Below are 14938 nucleotides of genomic sequence, written 5' to 3' on the forward strand. Positions count from 1 at the left end.
CCCCATCCAGACCTGCTCTGTAGCAACCAGAATACCACCTTCCTGTTCGGAGTCACGGATGCAGAGGAGAGCTTCTTTAAACAAGACCCGACACTCCAGGATGGCAATTCAGATTTCAGACTTGACCTGAATGATTCTGTTGGCAGCCCAGATGTTTATTTCCAGGGAAGCTGGACCACGAGTGATCCACGGAAAGAGGACGGGAAGCTTTCTGGCTGGAGGAGCCTACCCGGGGTGGTGGGGAGGGTTGTTGAAAGATCAGTCAATGAGTGGACGCACAGGGCTCCACCAAACGATTACACCTTGTCTTTACACCCTGCTGACACTCCGTTCAAACTGGACTCCACCTTCAGTTCCAGTCCCATCCTCCAGAAACCAGCCAGCACCCAAATGTCCACATACCCTACACTCTACAATGACCTTTATCCTCCCAGCCAGCACAGTTTGAGCCCACCTACAGGTGTCATGTGGGGTCGAGGTTCAATTGGTACCACCTGCTTCTCCAGGGATGGAGGGATGACATCATTTTCAGTGAACTACAGCTACAGATGCTGGACAGGACGGGAGAGGAAGAGAAGTGCAGAGACGGCAGGCTTGGCTGGATCAGGTGGGGCGGTTCAGTTTTCTCACATGACATCATGTGCACATTGCTCACAATTTTGAACATGATACAACTTGTTGACACAACCTTTGACACTTTTACTCACATGTTGTTTACGTACAAATTATTGCTGGTGTTTAGTTCGGCTGTTTCGAAGAAAAAGTCGAGCTAGCGTCACGGCGGCTTCGGCGTCTGTTCCACAGAAACTTGAACGTTGGCCATAACTCAAGAACGATGTGACCTAAAGTGTTCAAATTCACACCATAGATGCATCTACTTAAACTCTGAGAGTTCAAATCTCTGCAACCTTGACCTCAAGCTAAAGGTTAGAGATCAGGTTTTCTGAAAATCTTGTGAATGCAATAACTCAGGGTGTTCAAATTCATGCCATAGATGCATACTATTCAGGCTAGCTCTTCCTCCATCGGGGTCAAACACTTTGACCCTGGTGCTCTCGTTTGGTTGTTTTGGTCTACGGTCGCCTGTAGTCTTTATGGAAAACGCCAACAACTCTGAGTGGTAATAAAACTGTGAAAAATGCAATGCAAACTCTAGACCATTCACATTCAGAGTAAAAGTTGAGCCTCAGTGCTGCAGGCAACATGTTTCAAAAAGGTGCAGCTTTTACTTTGAAGGAAAATGTAGTTTAAACAGTTAACATGGCGGTTAGTGAGCACATAACTACAGCTCCACATGCAGAACACACATTTCCATCCACAACATTTTCAATAACAGCAAAATGCACAATATAAAAAGTACAATCAAAACAACAAACATTAAAGTTGTTGCTTAAACAGAAGTAGCCACAGTTTGCATTCCTTTCTTTTTACAAAGAATAAAGTTTAAGAAAGAGGCCCACAGAAAATAAAAAACTTACCTGATTTAAATCTGGCGTGTGCCAAAACTGATTTTCATTTCTGGGAAGTAGACAAAGTCGCAGGGGGGCGACACATTCGGTGAGGAGAGAGGTTGGAGCATTTTCATACATTCATGGTGCTGTGAGGTGAGACCATCAGGAGTTCTGCTGTGACGTCCTGAGCTGTCTGAGGAAGAACATTCAGCAGAAAACACCTGAGTAATTTTCACTCTCCAGATTTGCCTCTTTGATTCTTTACCACTTGAAATAAGAATGAATGAATAAATAAATTAAGTCGAAGAGTCACAGTTTTGACACACTAGAAGATCCGAACACAGAGGCACAAGTTTACGTGAACATAACAGGACGTCTGTGGAGTGAAGTAAAAAATACCCGCCACGCTGATGTCAGCCAAATTTAAACCGTCTAAGGTTTTTGAATTTTAGAGGCCTTTAGATTTGAACACAGTGAGTAATTGTATAATTCCATCTCATTTAACAGCACCTGAATGGACATGTAGCATTTCACTTATCTGTGACAGGGTTTGTGGTTGGAAATGCACGTTATAATCTCCTCCTTCTGTTTTTCTTGTTAGAAGTTGCTCTAGATTTGGATGGAAATGTGGTTTATTTGTTGCTCTGCTTTTTGTTTTGTTTTTTTGCAGTGTTGACACCACTGAAGAAGGAGGGGCGGCTGAGCTATGAGAGGGTGCCCGGCAGAAGTGATGGGCAGACCAGACTGAAATTATTTTAGGCAAGAATGGGGGAGAAAAAAAAACATGTAATCTTAAAGTTTAGGCATGTTTAGCCTGCAGTGTTTTATTCAGATTACATTTTAGTTTCCTGACAAAAACATCTAAATTTTAGATGTTTATTCCATAAGTAATTGTACTTCTGTGAGTTCATTTTTGTTATCAAAAACGCTATTAGTTAAAAAGAATTAATTGCATTAAAGTTAAAAAAAAAAACATTTGAATTGTTTATTTCAGTGTAAAAAAAAAAACTACTGTTCAAATGTGTTTTTACATTATTTCATATTTATTAAACTTTTAAGCAGTTTTACAGGACAAGCTGTGATTTTATTTGTAATTGATTAAAAATCTGAATTTGCTGGTATTTTCTTTTTAAGTGTCCCACCCCCTGAAATTCTTCTTGTTAAGCTGGTATAAAAATAGACAATGAATACTTGTAATAACATGGTCACATTTTTAATTAATTATTGCCTTAAATCTGCTTACAACTGCATTATGATGTGCTATAAATGATTATATGTGTAAATACTGCAAAGTAATAATGAGAAGGTGTTGGCAGGTTCGTCTTACAAAATAAGCCCAAACATAATTATAACTGTCTGCTCCACAACCCCCACCCCCCCATACTGAGGATGCTCAATTGAAGGAAAACAAATTGTGATTTAGGGTTGGAGGAGTGGGATGGCGGGTGTTTCCCAGCTAACCTGATAAAGTCTCATTTTAGCGGCTCCAATGATGGGGCTTCTTTCTTTATATATATAATTTAGTGAAGCAATCCCCTTATCGTGCTCTCTCAGCGTGTGGAGAGAGTGCTTATCTTCACGAGCCAGCAGAGTGAAGCCAGCTCCCTCCGGAATGATCCCCAGACAAAGACGACCCCGGGGACATCGACTCCAAGCCTCCCTGCCTCTGGACAGCCATATCAAGCACTGACTACCACTATCAATAACCCACCACTTTTTTTTTTTTTTTTAAAACACATCTCCCTCTCTCTACATGTCTGTCTGTCTCCCTGGCTGCTGCCTCCTTAGAAGCAGTGGGCAAACAAAGATTTTTTTTTTTTTTAATGGCACAGGAACAAAAGCAGTCAGCAGGGTGGTTAAAGTAGTCCCTCTATGAAGGCGAAGCAAACAGTAGCCTAATGGCGCAGTAATGGTCCCTGACTACACTGGAGACCTGGGCTGAATGGGACAGGAGAGATATTGTGGGAACAAACAGGCTGTTTAAACCAAAGCATCCTTTAGTCTGGCTGCTGTTTTTGGCTTCAGCTGTAAAGGTCACGCTGTTATCTTTAATCACAGCCTGCAATTAACAGTCACCTGTGTGTTTCCTCTCCTAAAGACGAGCTGGAGCCCCGGCAGAGGCACCTTTATGGTTAGATAGTGATTATAGATAAGAGAGGGAAAAACAACTAAGATGTGTGATTGCTTTTGGGCACAAAAAAACAACACCTCAAAATGCTGAGTAGAAGGAAAAAGCCACAATTGTCACAAAAGAAATCTGTTCTAATCATTCACATGCTAAGCAGAAAATTATTTGGAGTTTGAGTGTTTGATACGCCAAATTTATTTAGTTTGTAGTTTTTCTCCTGTTGGTTTATGTTTTAATATCAACTTTATTAGCACATTAATCTTGGAGATTATATCCTCTTACACTGATTTAAAAAAAAAATCCTCTACATAAGAAGTGGATTTTTGCATAGGACTGTTATGTTAATTTATTTAATATTTTTTTTTTTTTTTTAGGCAAAGTCATTTTTGGATGGATCCACACACCCTCTGTCTTAGTCATGAAAAATCTGAAGTGGTCCAGCCTTGGACGTTTGCCTCCTTGTAATATAATAACTGTAATGAAAACTCGGCTCATCAATCTAGCAACCCTCTGCACTCATGGTGTCACAGTTTTGCTAACCCAGTATTTCATATAAATAAACATTTTTGTTTATTTACATGAAAATCTCATTACAAACAAACAGGGAACATTTGGGTGTGACCAGCACAGAACACAAAGTAATAACACTGACTGAATGTTAGTTTGTATCAGACAAACTTTTTAAAGTGACGATGGTGCCATAAACGATAACCAGAATCCAACTGTGAATGTGGTGTCAGTCCCTGTTTTCCAGGGTTTTTGTGCCACAGAAACAGACCTTTGCAGATGGACTGGTTCACATGCAGTCTGCACATTCTCCTCCTTTATGGTGCTGGGTAAAAGCAGGACATCATCTAACCTCCAAAATGGGAGGTAGCCCCGCAGCTCAGGCTCATTTCACTGTCCAACAGTCCAGGATGAGGCAAAGCCATTTTGGTCTACTCCTGAAAAGAGATATGCAAATCCACTGATGCTAAAGTAGCACAATATATATTTATTAACTAAATAAACTGTGCAGTGACTTCTGTCTTTGGGTTTCTGTTTTCTCTTCTTGTCACAACCCCCTGCAAACACAAAATGCATGCACACCCTTCGGTTTATTTGACGAGTTTGTCCTCATTCTGCTTCCAACCTGGATGATGAATTACAGCAGGTACAGTCGGCACCTGGCCATCAAACCGCCACACAGAGAAGTGTGTCTGCAGACCTGGAGTGGAGGCTGGACGGAGGCAGCGAGTAGCGGCGCCTGGCCTGCAGGTGCAGCCTCTTGGACGTGCAGCAGGGCTCATGAATGCCCGATTCAGAAAACGGCCCCCATCGGGCCTGTTCTCCAGGCCCGAGGCTAATCCCAGCCCCTAATCGGATTATGTAAATTCCTACTCCACACAGAGACTTTTATGGAAGGCTGCGTCTTTGAAACAACACTTGAAGGGTGTAAAAAGAACAGTGACAAATGGTTAAACTAGATGTGTTTTTCTGTCTGAACGGAGGTTGAAAGTGGGAGGCAGAGAAGGGGGCAGATAGGGGAGTGAGGAGTGGCTGCAGAGAGGTGAGTCAGACGCTGTGCTCTCCGTGTTTCCTCTCTAATTTATGTGTGGCCCCTTGGAATGGCTCAACAAGATTACCATAGTCATCACAAAACCCATATTGTTCAACTGTCAATCTGGATATGGTATTTTTACCTTTTGTGGCCCAATCAGGCCAGATTCAAAGCAGAGCAGCCACTGATATCAAGGTCTTTTCCTCGGTGGAGGGGACGGTGGGTTGTCCATGCCTAATGTCAGAGAAGCAGAAAGGAATAAGTGTCCACAGCAGTAAGAGAAGGATCAGAGAGATGAACGTCTCAGTTTCACTTCAATAGGAATTTATTTGTCACCTTTAGCGCTAACCTTCAAGGATTAAATGACAAATGAATCATAAAAGCAGCGCAAATAGTCATTTAAAAGGCTGTTAAATAATAAAAGCTGCAGAAAGCCCCCCCCAAAAAAAATAAATAAAAATAAAACACACACAAATGATTTAAACTTGGGTGCAGCAGCATCATAAACGCGCACACACTCGTTCTAAGTGACAGAAAAGGAGGAGGCATGTGTTTTAACAATCACACCAACCTCACGCAATGCACGCAGCAACTCCACGACAGCACACGTCACACAATGGGGCTGCGCTGCTATAAAAATGTGGGATGCGAGCACGCGGCATTCTCACCCCTCCCTCCCTCGTCCTCTCCTCTCCTCCCGCTCATTAGGAGCTCAGGGAGCATGAGAAGACGCATCTAAGTGGACCTTCACACCGGTCTCCTGGACACGTCGATGACCAGCGGAGGGTAGCTCTGCCTCTGAGATTTCTGCGCATTTCCACACACACAGGTACAGGTGAGAAACTTGTTTTATTCTGAAGGATTTTTCCCTCCTCTGAGGCCACATGTTTGCACTTTGGTGTAGTAGATATTTAATGTAATAAGCAGTGAATTGCTGTAGATATTTGTTTTTAAAAGATTAAGTGCAGAAACGTTTAATAAATTGTTTATAATGTAATCTAAGATACATCTGTTAAAGATTTAAAGGCTGTAATTGCTTATAAATGCTAAATACTGCAGAAGAAGTCCAAAAACACTGGAATATCCCTTTAACCATGAAGGTTGCTTATTGCAGAAAAAAGCAGCAAATTAATAAATAAATTATGATAAATGCTTTTGTAGGATCCTATAAATAATTTAAAATAATTTGTAATTTTTGTGAAAAAATGGGTCAGTTTTCCCTCCTCACGCTGCCTCGACCTTCCTCCTTTCACTCTACTCAGCATCAGCACTGTGACTGATGATTTCATTTATTTTAGAGCTTTTAGGTCCATCGTGCCTATTTTGCATCTGGGTTGGGAATAAAAAAATCCCAAGATATAAAGTTTTAGTGTCATACCTTTAGGATGAGAACACCTTGGAATTAAAAAGCTAGACTTGACTAATCATGTGTCACTTGTTGCAGCTGAGCATCATGACCAGAAAGGTGTTCACCAACACGAGGGAGCGCTGGCGCCAGCACAATGTCAACACTGCCTTCGCCGAGCTCCGCAAGCTCATTCCCACCCATCCTCCGGAGAATAAGCTGAGCAAGAATGAGATCCTGCGCGTGGCCATGCGCTACATCAACTTCCTCGTCCAGCTGCTGGAGAGCCAGAGCGGCCAGCCGGCTGGCCACTCCCCCACCGCCCTGCTCACCTTTCTCAGAGGAAACATGGAGCAGCTGCACTCCCCTCCGCACCCCTGGGCCCTGACCAGTGACACCGAGGCTCCGTCACCCGGATCCAGCTGCGACAGCTCGGAGGCCTGGTAGAGCCGCAGCTGCCCGTTTGAGAGACGAAACTCTGGAGTGAACTTCTGGACCCTTTTTTTTCCAGAGTTTCAACACTGATCTTTCCTCTGTAAAGACTGTTGTGTCCCTGCATTCAGTGCAGAATGTGTGATATTCAAACGTGGCTGAAATATGAGCACCGCGTCTGTGTTGAATTTATGAAATATGATTTGCAGGTGAAATTGATTTATGTTCTGCATGGATGTGTAAAACCTGGATGTACTATTCCCCTCGTGTCTTTATGTTAATATTCCTTGTTGCTGGCCTGCCTGGAACTAATTTAGTTTTGCAGTAACGGGCTGTTTTGCCAATGAGGAAAATGGAGGGGATTAAGGAATTTCTCATTTCGGGCAATAGATTACACAAGGCATTTGAATAGATAATGGTTCAGCCAAGACTGCAAATCATCTCAAAATAACCAAGGGCACTTTTTTCTCCCCAGTCGACATGCTGCCCTCCCTCCCCGAGAAGACTACATGTGACCTCTCTTTTCAATTATCAAGGTTACGCGACTTCACAAAAGTCGATCCTAAGAAAGCTTTTCCCCTCTTTCTGATCCCTTTCACACGACGACATCAGTATTTGTTACTGTTTGGATTGGATTTGGGCAAAATTGACATCCCTCTCTCAGTATTTATACACAAATACCTTCACTGGGTTTTCACTGGGTTATTTTTGTAAAATACGCATGTCATATAGCCAAAGATAATAAGTTGATTGTTAAGAGTGTGCCAATTATCTCCTTATACCTCTTTTGTAAGTTATTTTGGTTTGTTTGTGAATATATAGCATGTTATTTATTTGAACTATTTATTTAATAAATGATTTGTTACCTTCTGAATTGTTTAGTGAAACAATTACTCGTAAAATTAGTGTTTTAGAGACCATGGTAAACAAATTTTGAGCCAGATGGACTCTATCAATTCAGTTACATTTTATCATATGAACTTAATTTTAAAGGATCTGCATCAGTTTTAGCCTGATATTTACTCTGGACCCTGAACTGAAATCTATGGGATCATTTAGTAACAGCACAGAGGCTGTTTGAAGTGGGGAACAAACTATTTTTAATATCAGATTTTAATGTTTTTAATGTCCTGGTGACCACTGACATTAATGTTCATTTAAATAATGCAACAAAATAACTGTCCAGACTTTCCTTCTTAAGTTTATCCACACTCTTAGCTGAAGAAATCCAACTTTTATCCATCTTTTTCTAAGCGTTCATTGACACTATTAGCAATAATTTAACTGTATACTTTTAGCTTGTAAATTCCATCTTTCTATTAATTTTACTTTGCCCCCCAAAGACATTTGTACCTGTTTGGGAATCATTGTTCTAAACTGTTAGCATGCACACTTTTGTATGTGCTGTTGATTGTTGGATGGTGGTGAAACTCAAAGAACACTCAAGAAAATGAAAATATGGCAAAAATGACAGAATTTCTAATAATATCTATCTATCTATCTATCTATCTATCTATCTATCTATCTATCTATCTATCTATCTATCTATCTATCTATCTATCTATCTATATGTATATTATATATATATATATATATATATATATATATATATATATATATATATATATATATAGATAGATAGATATATAGATAGATAGATAGATAGATAGATAGATAGATAGATAGATAGATAGATAGATAGATAGATAGATAGATAGATAGATAAGATTGTTAAAGGTCTTTACAATATAAAGCAGCTTTACACAGTTGTTGTGTACAGAACAAAAATGAATTGAATGCATCATAAATAGTGTCATACAGAGTGGAATTGTTGAGTTATTTCTCACTGAGTCAGATACAGCTCAGAGCGGCGCTGCGGCCTCTTTGTTCTTGCTCAATAAGCTCAGAAACAGTTGTTTTCAGCAGCCCCGTGATGACCGCGTGGACACAAAACTGACCTCTGACCAGAGGCCTGAGGGATGAGGGACGAGCGCTTAACTTGCAACCTCTGAGGTCAGCGGTCGCTCTGAAGTCAAACACCATTGAGCTGACCAGTCCAAATGGAGGGTTTTTTTTTTTAAGCACTTAAACTTTTCTGCTACATGACGTTTTAAACAGCTCTAAAGTAAAAATGACTGATAATAAACAGGAATTACTTCAAATATCTATTCCAAATATCAATATAAACGCTAAACAAATGTTACCGTGCGTTTAGCAGTGTTATATCTTAATGCCATGAAAATTCAAATCAACTGTGTAGTCTATAAAAGCTTAAATTAAGTCATTAGTGTAAAAGAGATAAAGTATAAAATGTCCTTTTAATGATTCAAAGTGACATCTTCAGATATTTTGTTGGACCAACAGTCTAAGAGGAACATTAAATCTACAGCACTATAAAAGCAGGAAGTCCTCACATTACAAACTGTTACCAGTAAATAATTAGGCCTTTTCTTGCATTATCAGAACAGTTGCTGATCAATTTTCTTTCAGTCAACAAGCACATTAATGGATTATTTGCTCCAGCTCTAGGTACAATACCAACAGTGTTGGCAGCCGTTTAAACTGAGGTCAGACATTTACATGTCTAATCGCCTACTGTGACAACAGAAAATGGGCCCCGTTTTAAAGCAAGAGGCAGCAACTAACTGAGCTGCAGAGTAAACACGGAGTTGGTTTAAGGCGCTTTCGCCCCGGCTGTTAAACTCCGGCTAATGGTGTGTAAACGGCACAGAGGCCAGCTGGACACACTGACTGCAGGCCTGTGGGAAGTGACAGGTGACTCTTTGTAATGCTGCGTTAATGCTAAATTAATCATACGGTACTTTCAGAATGACAAATATTACCAAGCGATCTGACTCATCCATAACTTCTGGTAAAATGAGACAAGATTAAAACAACAGGGTCCTCCTTTGTCAGCGGAACATGAAATTCACCCTAATGTTCAATAAGTTAATCATTTGACGCTGGAGCAAGGCGTGTGAAACCTTCTGCACACACGCTGCATTTTGCTGAAACACCTTATTTACAGAAAACGCCCAACAACAGTGTGAGCATAACTCTGACCTCAACTTTCCACAAGGATTATGAAACCATGCACTGAGAAACAATAATAAATCTGTACGCTTCTCATTCCCTTCACCAAGTATATTTGCCTGACTGACTATTCTCTTCCAAGTATGTGGGCAATCGTCTATTGAGAGCACATTTCCTTATCAGCGTCTAGCACACTGTCTGAATCCGTTATCACAATGGGCCAGATCAGTGCAGGCAGCCCCTCGCTCTCCCGGCTGAGGCGCCCATGAAAAAGAATTTCTGGAGTTGGGTGCCAACCGATAGGCCCTGAGCTCTTTATCCCCTTAAAGCCAATTCACACTCTGCATGTTTAAATATCTCAGCTCAACCCCTGCCCTCCCACTCCCATCATACACTCGAACCCCTCCTCCTCCTCCTGCACCTTCCTCTTGCTCTCTCACCATTTCGGGTCCAAGCGTAGATTTTTGCCGCTGTCGACCTGCAGCATGGGTGTGTGGGTGGGTGGGATGCAGGTGCAGGGCTGGTTGGATAGTGAGAGAGGAGGGGAGTCTTCCATTGTTGGGCTGGACAGCACCCTCTCTCCTCTGGAGCACCCTCTGATGGGGGAGCCCACTGACAATCACACATCCTAATCTGATTATGCAAATGTCTACTTCAAAAAGCAATGCGCTGTAACCCCTTACCCTGTGGTGGGAAGACAGAGCGAGGAAGGAGGAAGGAAGGAAGGAAAGGAAGCAGCAGGATTGTAGAGAGGAAACGGTAGATTGTTGAATTCCAGAGAAAATTAAATATGAGGGCAAAAAGCACAGTTAGCAGCTCAGTGATTCTGCTGGTTGATCATTAGTTTCTGTCACACATCCACTGCACCATCAGGGGAGGTCTAAGGTTGAAAACACTGGCACACTGAATGGCCAATGACTGCCTCAACGGGGCATTGAATCCAATATTCAAATGCTTATTGTTTTTCCAGATGCTCTTGAATGCAGCGTCAAAAGGAATCTACAATGTTAATGAGGGGGACAAAGTACCCAGAGTTAAGATTTACACGCCCAAACAGTCAGCGGTGACATTTCCCAAGAACAACAACGATTCCTGAAGGCATGGCTGACAACTCCTCTGACCCCTCTCTCCCCAGCAGGTTTCTGAAATCAGCTGCCCCTTTCTACTCCTAGATATCGCTCTACTATGAGTCTATAAAATGTTAGGAGAGTTGTACTTATACACTGCAGTACCTTCAGCTAAATGCTAATGGTATAATGTTCAACATCTTAGTGTATCATGTTTGCATGAGTGCATTTGCTGCTTTTCCAAATGTAGAGCAGAGGCATGTGAATATTGTCAGACCTGAAAGTATTTGGTCATAAACCAACACTGGAACTCAAACTTGATATAAGGATCAGTTCATGAAATTTTGTTTGTGCAGACAAAAATAAAACTCCATCCATTTATTTTCTTAACTACTTATGAATCTTGGGGCCAGTAGTCTGGAACCTCTCCCAGCTGACAGCAGGGAACAACTTGGACAGGTCACAGGCCGTGACGAGGTTCATTTCGAGACACTAGTTACCTAACATGCCAGAGCACCTGGAGAAAACCTAAACTAGGCATCCAACATTTTCCCAGTTCAGATGCAAAACGTTTGCCTTCAGTAACTGAGTCAGGACTGGGCCAACATCCCATGCAAAGGCTGCATATTGTGGGTGGATCTCTAATTCAAACCCAGAATCTTCTTGCTAAAACAGTGCTAACTTCTGCACCACTATGGTGCAAAGAGAGGGAAGTTTACACTTACAAATAACTAAAGTTACAGCGATATCTCCCATAACTGTCGAGGGATTTCACTCAGCACCCCAAATGTCAATCTTGTGGTATTTCTTAAGGACAAAGTCTCACTTATTAAAAAAGTGCAATGTTCTCCCTACAGGCAGCTGGCTGAGGATCTGAAAATGGAGTCAGGCAATGCACAAAGCCATCAGGAAGCCATGAGATGGTTTGGACAGGTGCATGCATTTTGATTACCAGTTTCCCCTTGTGCAAACCTCGTACATTGGTTAATTTTCTCTAAGCTGTTGCTCTATAATGTTAGATTTGTTGTGATTTGGCACTGTATAATTAAAATTGTATTTAATTGAATAAACTCCTCTGTGAATTGCCACCTTATCACAGTAAAAGGGTTTGTGTGTCCCAATGATCCCTAGAGCTATGTTGTCTGGTGGGGTTTTACCAATGGTAGGGTCACCCAAGGCAAATTGGTCCTGGGTGAGGGGCCAGACAGAGCGATTCCAATGACCCCTATGGAAGAGACATCAATGGAACAGTTTACCCTGCCCAGGATAGAGTTACTGGAGCTCACGGGAGTGCGCCTGATGGCCAGGCCTTAGCCCATGAGGCCCGGCCAGACGCAGCCCAAAGAGTAGACATGGGTCCACCCTCCAGTAGGCCTACCATCTGCAAGGGGCATCGGAGGGGTCGGGTGCAATGTGTGTTGGGTGAAGGCCCTGGCGAACTGATTCTCGGCTATCAATGCTGGCTATTGAGATATGGAACGTCATCTCTCTGTTGGGGAAAGAGCCTGAGCTAGTGCGGGAAGTTGAGAGATACTGCCTAAACAAAGCTGGGCTCACCTCAATGCATGGCCTGGGCTCTGGAACCAGTCTCCTGGAAAAGGGCTGGACTCCGTTCCAGTCTGGAGTTTTATTTCTGATTCCTAAACGAAAATCCGTTGGCCGCAAAATACACAGACCAAGGTGGTTGGTGCCTGTCATAGTGGTAGTCCCCGAACCAGATGGACGACACTGGAGATAAAAAGGACCATCAAGGTGAAGAAAGAGAAAGAGTCCTATCAGGCTAGGTTAGCTTGTGGGACTTCAGAAGCAGGTGATTGGTTACCAGCAGGTCTGGGGGAAATACAGCTCAGGTGGTGGCTGAAGCAAAAACTCGGGTGTGGGAGGAGTTTGGTGAGGCCATGGAAAAAGACATTCAGACTGCCTTGAAGCGATTCTGGCAAACCATCAGCCGACTCAACTATATGCTGCTATAGTTGAGTGGTGGAAGGAACACTTCCAGGACCTCCTTAATCCCACTGACACGCCTTCTGTAGTAGAAGCAGGGTTTGGGGATGAGGGGGACGACTCGGCCATCACTGGGGGTGGAGTCACTGAGGTAGGTAAACTCCTCCAGATCTCCACATGATGTTGCAGAGACAATCCTACAACATCCAGAGCCTTCCGAAACTCAGGTGAATTTCATCCACCCCAGGGGCCCTGCCACCAAGGAATTGTTTAAGTATCTCAGGGGCCTTGTTCACAAGTGATGGGAGATGGAAGCAGGAGACTGACAGTGGCCGATGTGATGCAGACGCTGCACCAGTCTGTCTGCTCATGCTCACTTTGGGTAGTGACTGAAAGAATGAGATTGTGGATACAAGTGGCAGAAATGAGCTTCATCTGAAGGGTGGCTGACCTCTTCCTTAGAGATACGATGAAGAGTGCAGTCATTCAGGAGGGGCTCAGAGTAGAGCTGCTCCTCCACATCAGAAAGAGACAGTCGAGGTGATTTGGGCATCTTACTAGGATGCCTCCTGGGCGCCTCTTGAGGGTCAGCTTGTGATGGGGGCCCAGATGATGGGGTGATGTAGTCACCACCATAACGTGGAGCAGCTGCAGTAAACAGGAAGATATCTGAAGCTTTTCTTACTGGTCACACCCTTTTAGGAAACATAACACTTCACTTTCTTGCTTATGTGTTGATTTTCACTTCCTGCAAAAGCACTGCAGTGATTTACAACTCAACTAAAATTCCACTACTCTTTTAATTAATAGTGAGGAGAGAGTGGGCATCCCTGCCTACTCCCCCCTGTGCAATGTGAAACTTTGTGAGGTTAGTCCATTGGTGATAACGGTGGCTGAAGGGGTGCTCTAAAGAATCTTGATCCATCTAATAAATAACTTTCTGAAGCCCAGTCTCTCTAACATAGCAAACAGGAAAGCCCCATTCACAGTATCAAATGCATTGTCTGCATCTAGAGTTACTATGATAGTTTTTGTTTTTGTAGAGATGAAAAGTGAGTTAAGTTAAACAGTCTGTGTGCATTGCTGCATGTGTGTCTACCTTTGATAAAAACAGTTTGATCTCGGTGGATTATTATGGAATCCATGACTTTTTCCATTTCATGAACCAGAGCCTTGCTTATCATTTTTATGTCTACAGAGATGACAGAGATATGATGATAAGTTAAAGGTTGGATCTTTGATTTTAGACTACACTGTCAAATTCTGGATCTTTGAGAAAAGAAATGTTGAAATGCCATTTCTGAGGACTAATTATATTCTATTTAAAATGTTAAAAGGGCATGGCCACTAATAGTGATGGGATGTATCCTTGGTTCTAAAATATTTGAAATAACCAATTTACTTGTAAGAAAGTAATCGATGAGAGAGTGTGACTGATGAGCTTGTGAGAAAAATCAGTATCTTTAGTATTTGGATGTTGTAGTTGCCAAATGTCACAGAGCCCAAGCTCACTCATGAAATGTTTAACTTTTTCTGAGCATTCTAGGATATGTTGGTCACTTATGTTGGTTTGGAAGATTTGAAATAGAGGAAAAAAATGTTTTAAAAAAAAGATGGATTATCTGCATTTGGGCCACAAACATTGCCAATACTTACTGGGCTATTTTTAATCAAAATGTTTACAATGATAACACATCCTTCAGGATCTACAATAGTAGAGTTGTGGTTAAATGAAATATTTTTATCAATTAAATTGCAAACACATCTTTGTCTTGTTTTGTAGTGTGCTTAAAATAACTAAATTATGATAATTCTAATTTATAATGATCAGTTTTTGATAGTTGGTTTTCTTACAAGAGACATATATCAGCTTGAAGTTTGGCCAGATGATTAAAAACCTCCATTTTCTTTGCCTGAGTACTGCTTCCACAGATATTGCATGTTACAAAGGAGGATGGTGAAACGGTTTGCTATTATGCAACATTGATAGGGAGATTA

At 41.9% G+C, this 14938-nt stretch overlaps 2 protein-coding genes and 1 long non-coding RNA gene across 5 annotated transcripts in view; 2 read left to right on the forward strand and 1 right to left on the reverse strand.

Moving 5' to 3' along the window:
- Nucleotides 1-2427, forward strand: part of LOC115785717 (protein shortage in chiasmata 1 ortholog-like) — a 24465-nt gene extending 22038 nt beyond the window's left edge. The window contains 2 exon segments of the mRNA XM_030737534.1: nucleotides 1-607; nucleotides 2122-2427. Coding sequence (XP_030593394.1) covers nucleotides 1-607; nucleotides 2122-2210 — 696 coding nt within the window. The 3' untranslated portion in view covers nucleotides 2211-2427.
- LOC115785719 (uncharacterized) overlaps nucleotides 1-14938 on the reverse strand; it is a 19124-nt gene that overhangs the window by 3577 nt on the left and 609 nt on the right. For both annotated transcript variants that reach the window (XR_004020378.1, XR_004020379.1), the window contains exons 2-4: nucleotides 5262-5353; nucleotides 4358-4523; nucleotides 1479-1644 (exon numbers count right to left, since the gene is read on the reverse strand). This is a non-coding gene — a long non-coding RNA (uncharacterized LOC115785719). The remainder of the gene's footprint in view (nucleotides 1-1478; nucleotides 1645-4357; nucleotides 4524-5261; nucleotides 5354-14938) is intronic.
- On the forward strand, nucleotides 5632-7736 carry LOC115785716 (T-cell acute lymphocytic leukemia protein 2-like). 2 transcript variants are annotated; one of them, XM_030737533.1, is made up of 2 exons: nucleotides 5632-5948; nucleotides 6564-7736. In XM_030737533.1, the coding sequence occupies exon 2, from the start codon at nucleotides 6573-6575 to the stop codon at nucleotides 6909-6911; it is 339 nt and encodes a 112-aa protein (XP_030593393.1). In that variant the 5' UTR covers nucleotides 5632-5948; nucleotides 6564-6572; the 3' UTR covers nucleotides 6912-7736. The 2 variants fall into 2 exon arrangements, with proteins under 2 accessions (XP_030593393.1, XP_030593392.1); XM_030737532.1 differs by having other exon boundaries at nucleotides 5637-5954; nucleotides 6564-7735.

The sequence above is a fragment of the Archocentrus centrarchus genome, chromosome 9 (assembly GCF_007364275.1).
Source record: "Archocentrus centrarchus isolate MPI-CPG fArcCen1 chromosome 9, fArcCen1, whole genome shotgun sequence".
Classification (NCBI taxonomy): Eukaryota; Metazoa; Chordata; class Actinopteri; order Cichliformes; family Cichlidae; genus Archocentrus; species Archocentrus centrarchus.

Coding starts and splice junctions, on each gene's coding strand:
- LOC115785716 (XM_030737533.1), top strand. CDS start 6,573: ATGACCAGAAAGGTGTTCACCAACACGAGGGAGCGCTGGCGCCAGCAC.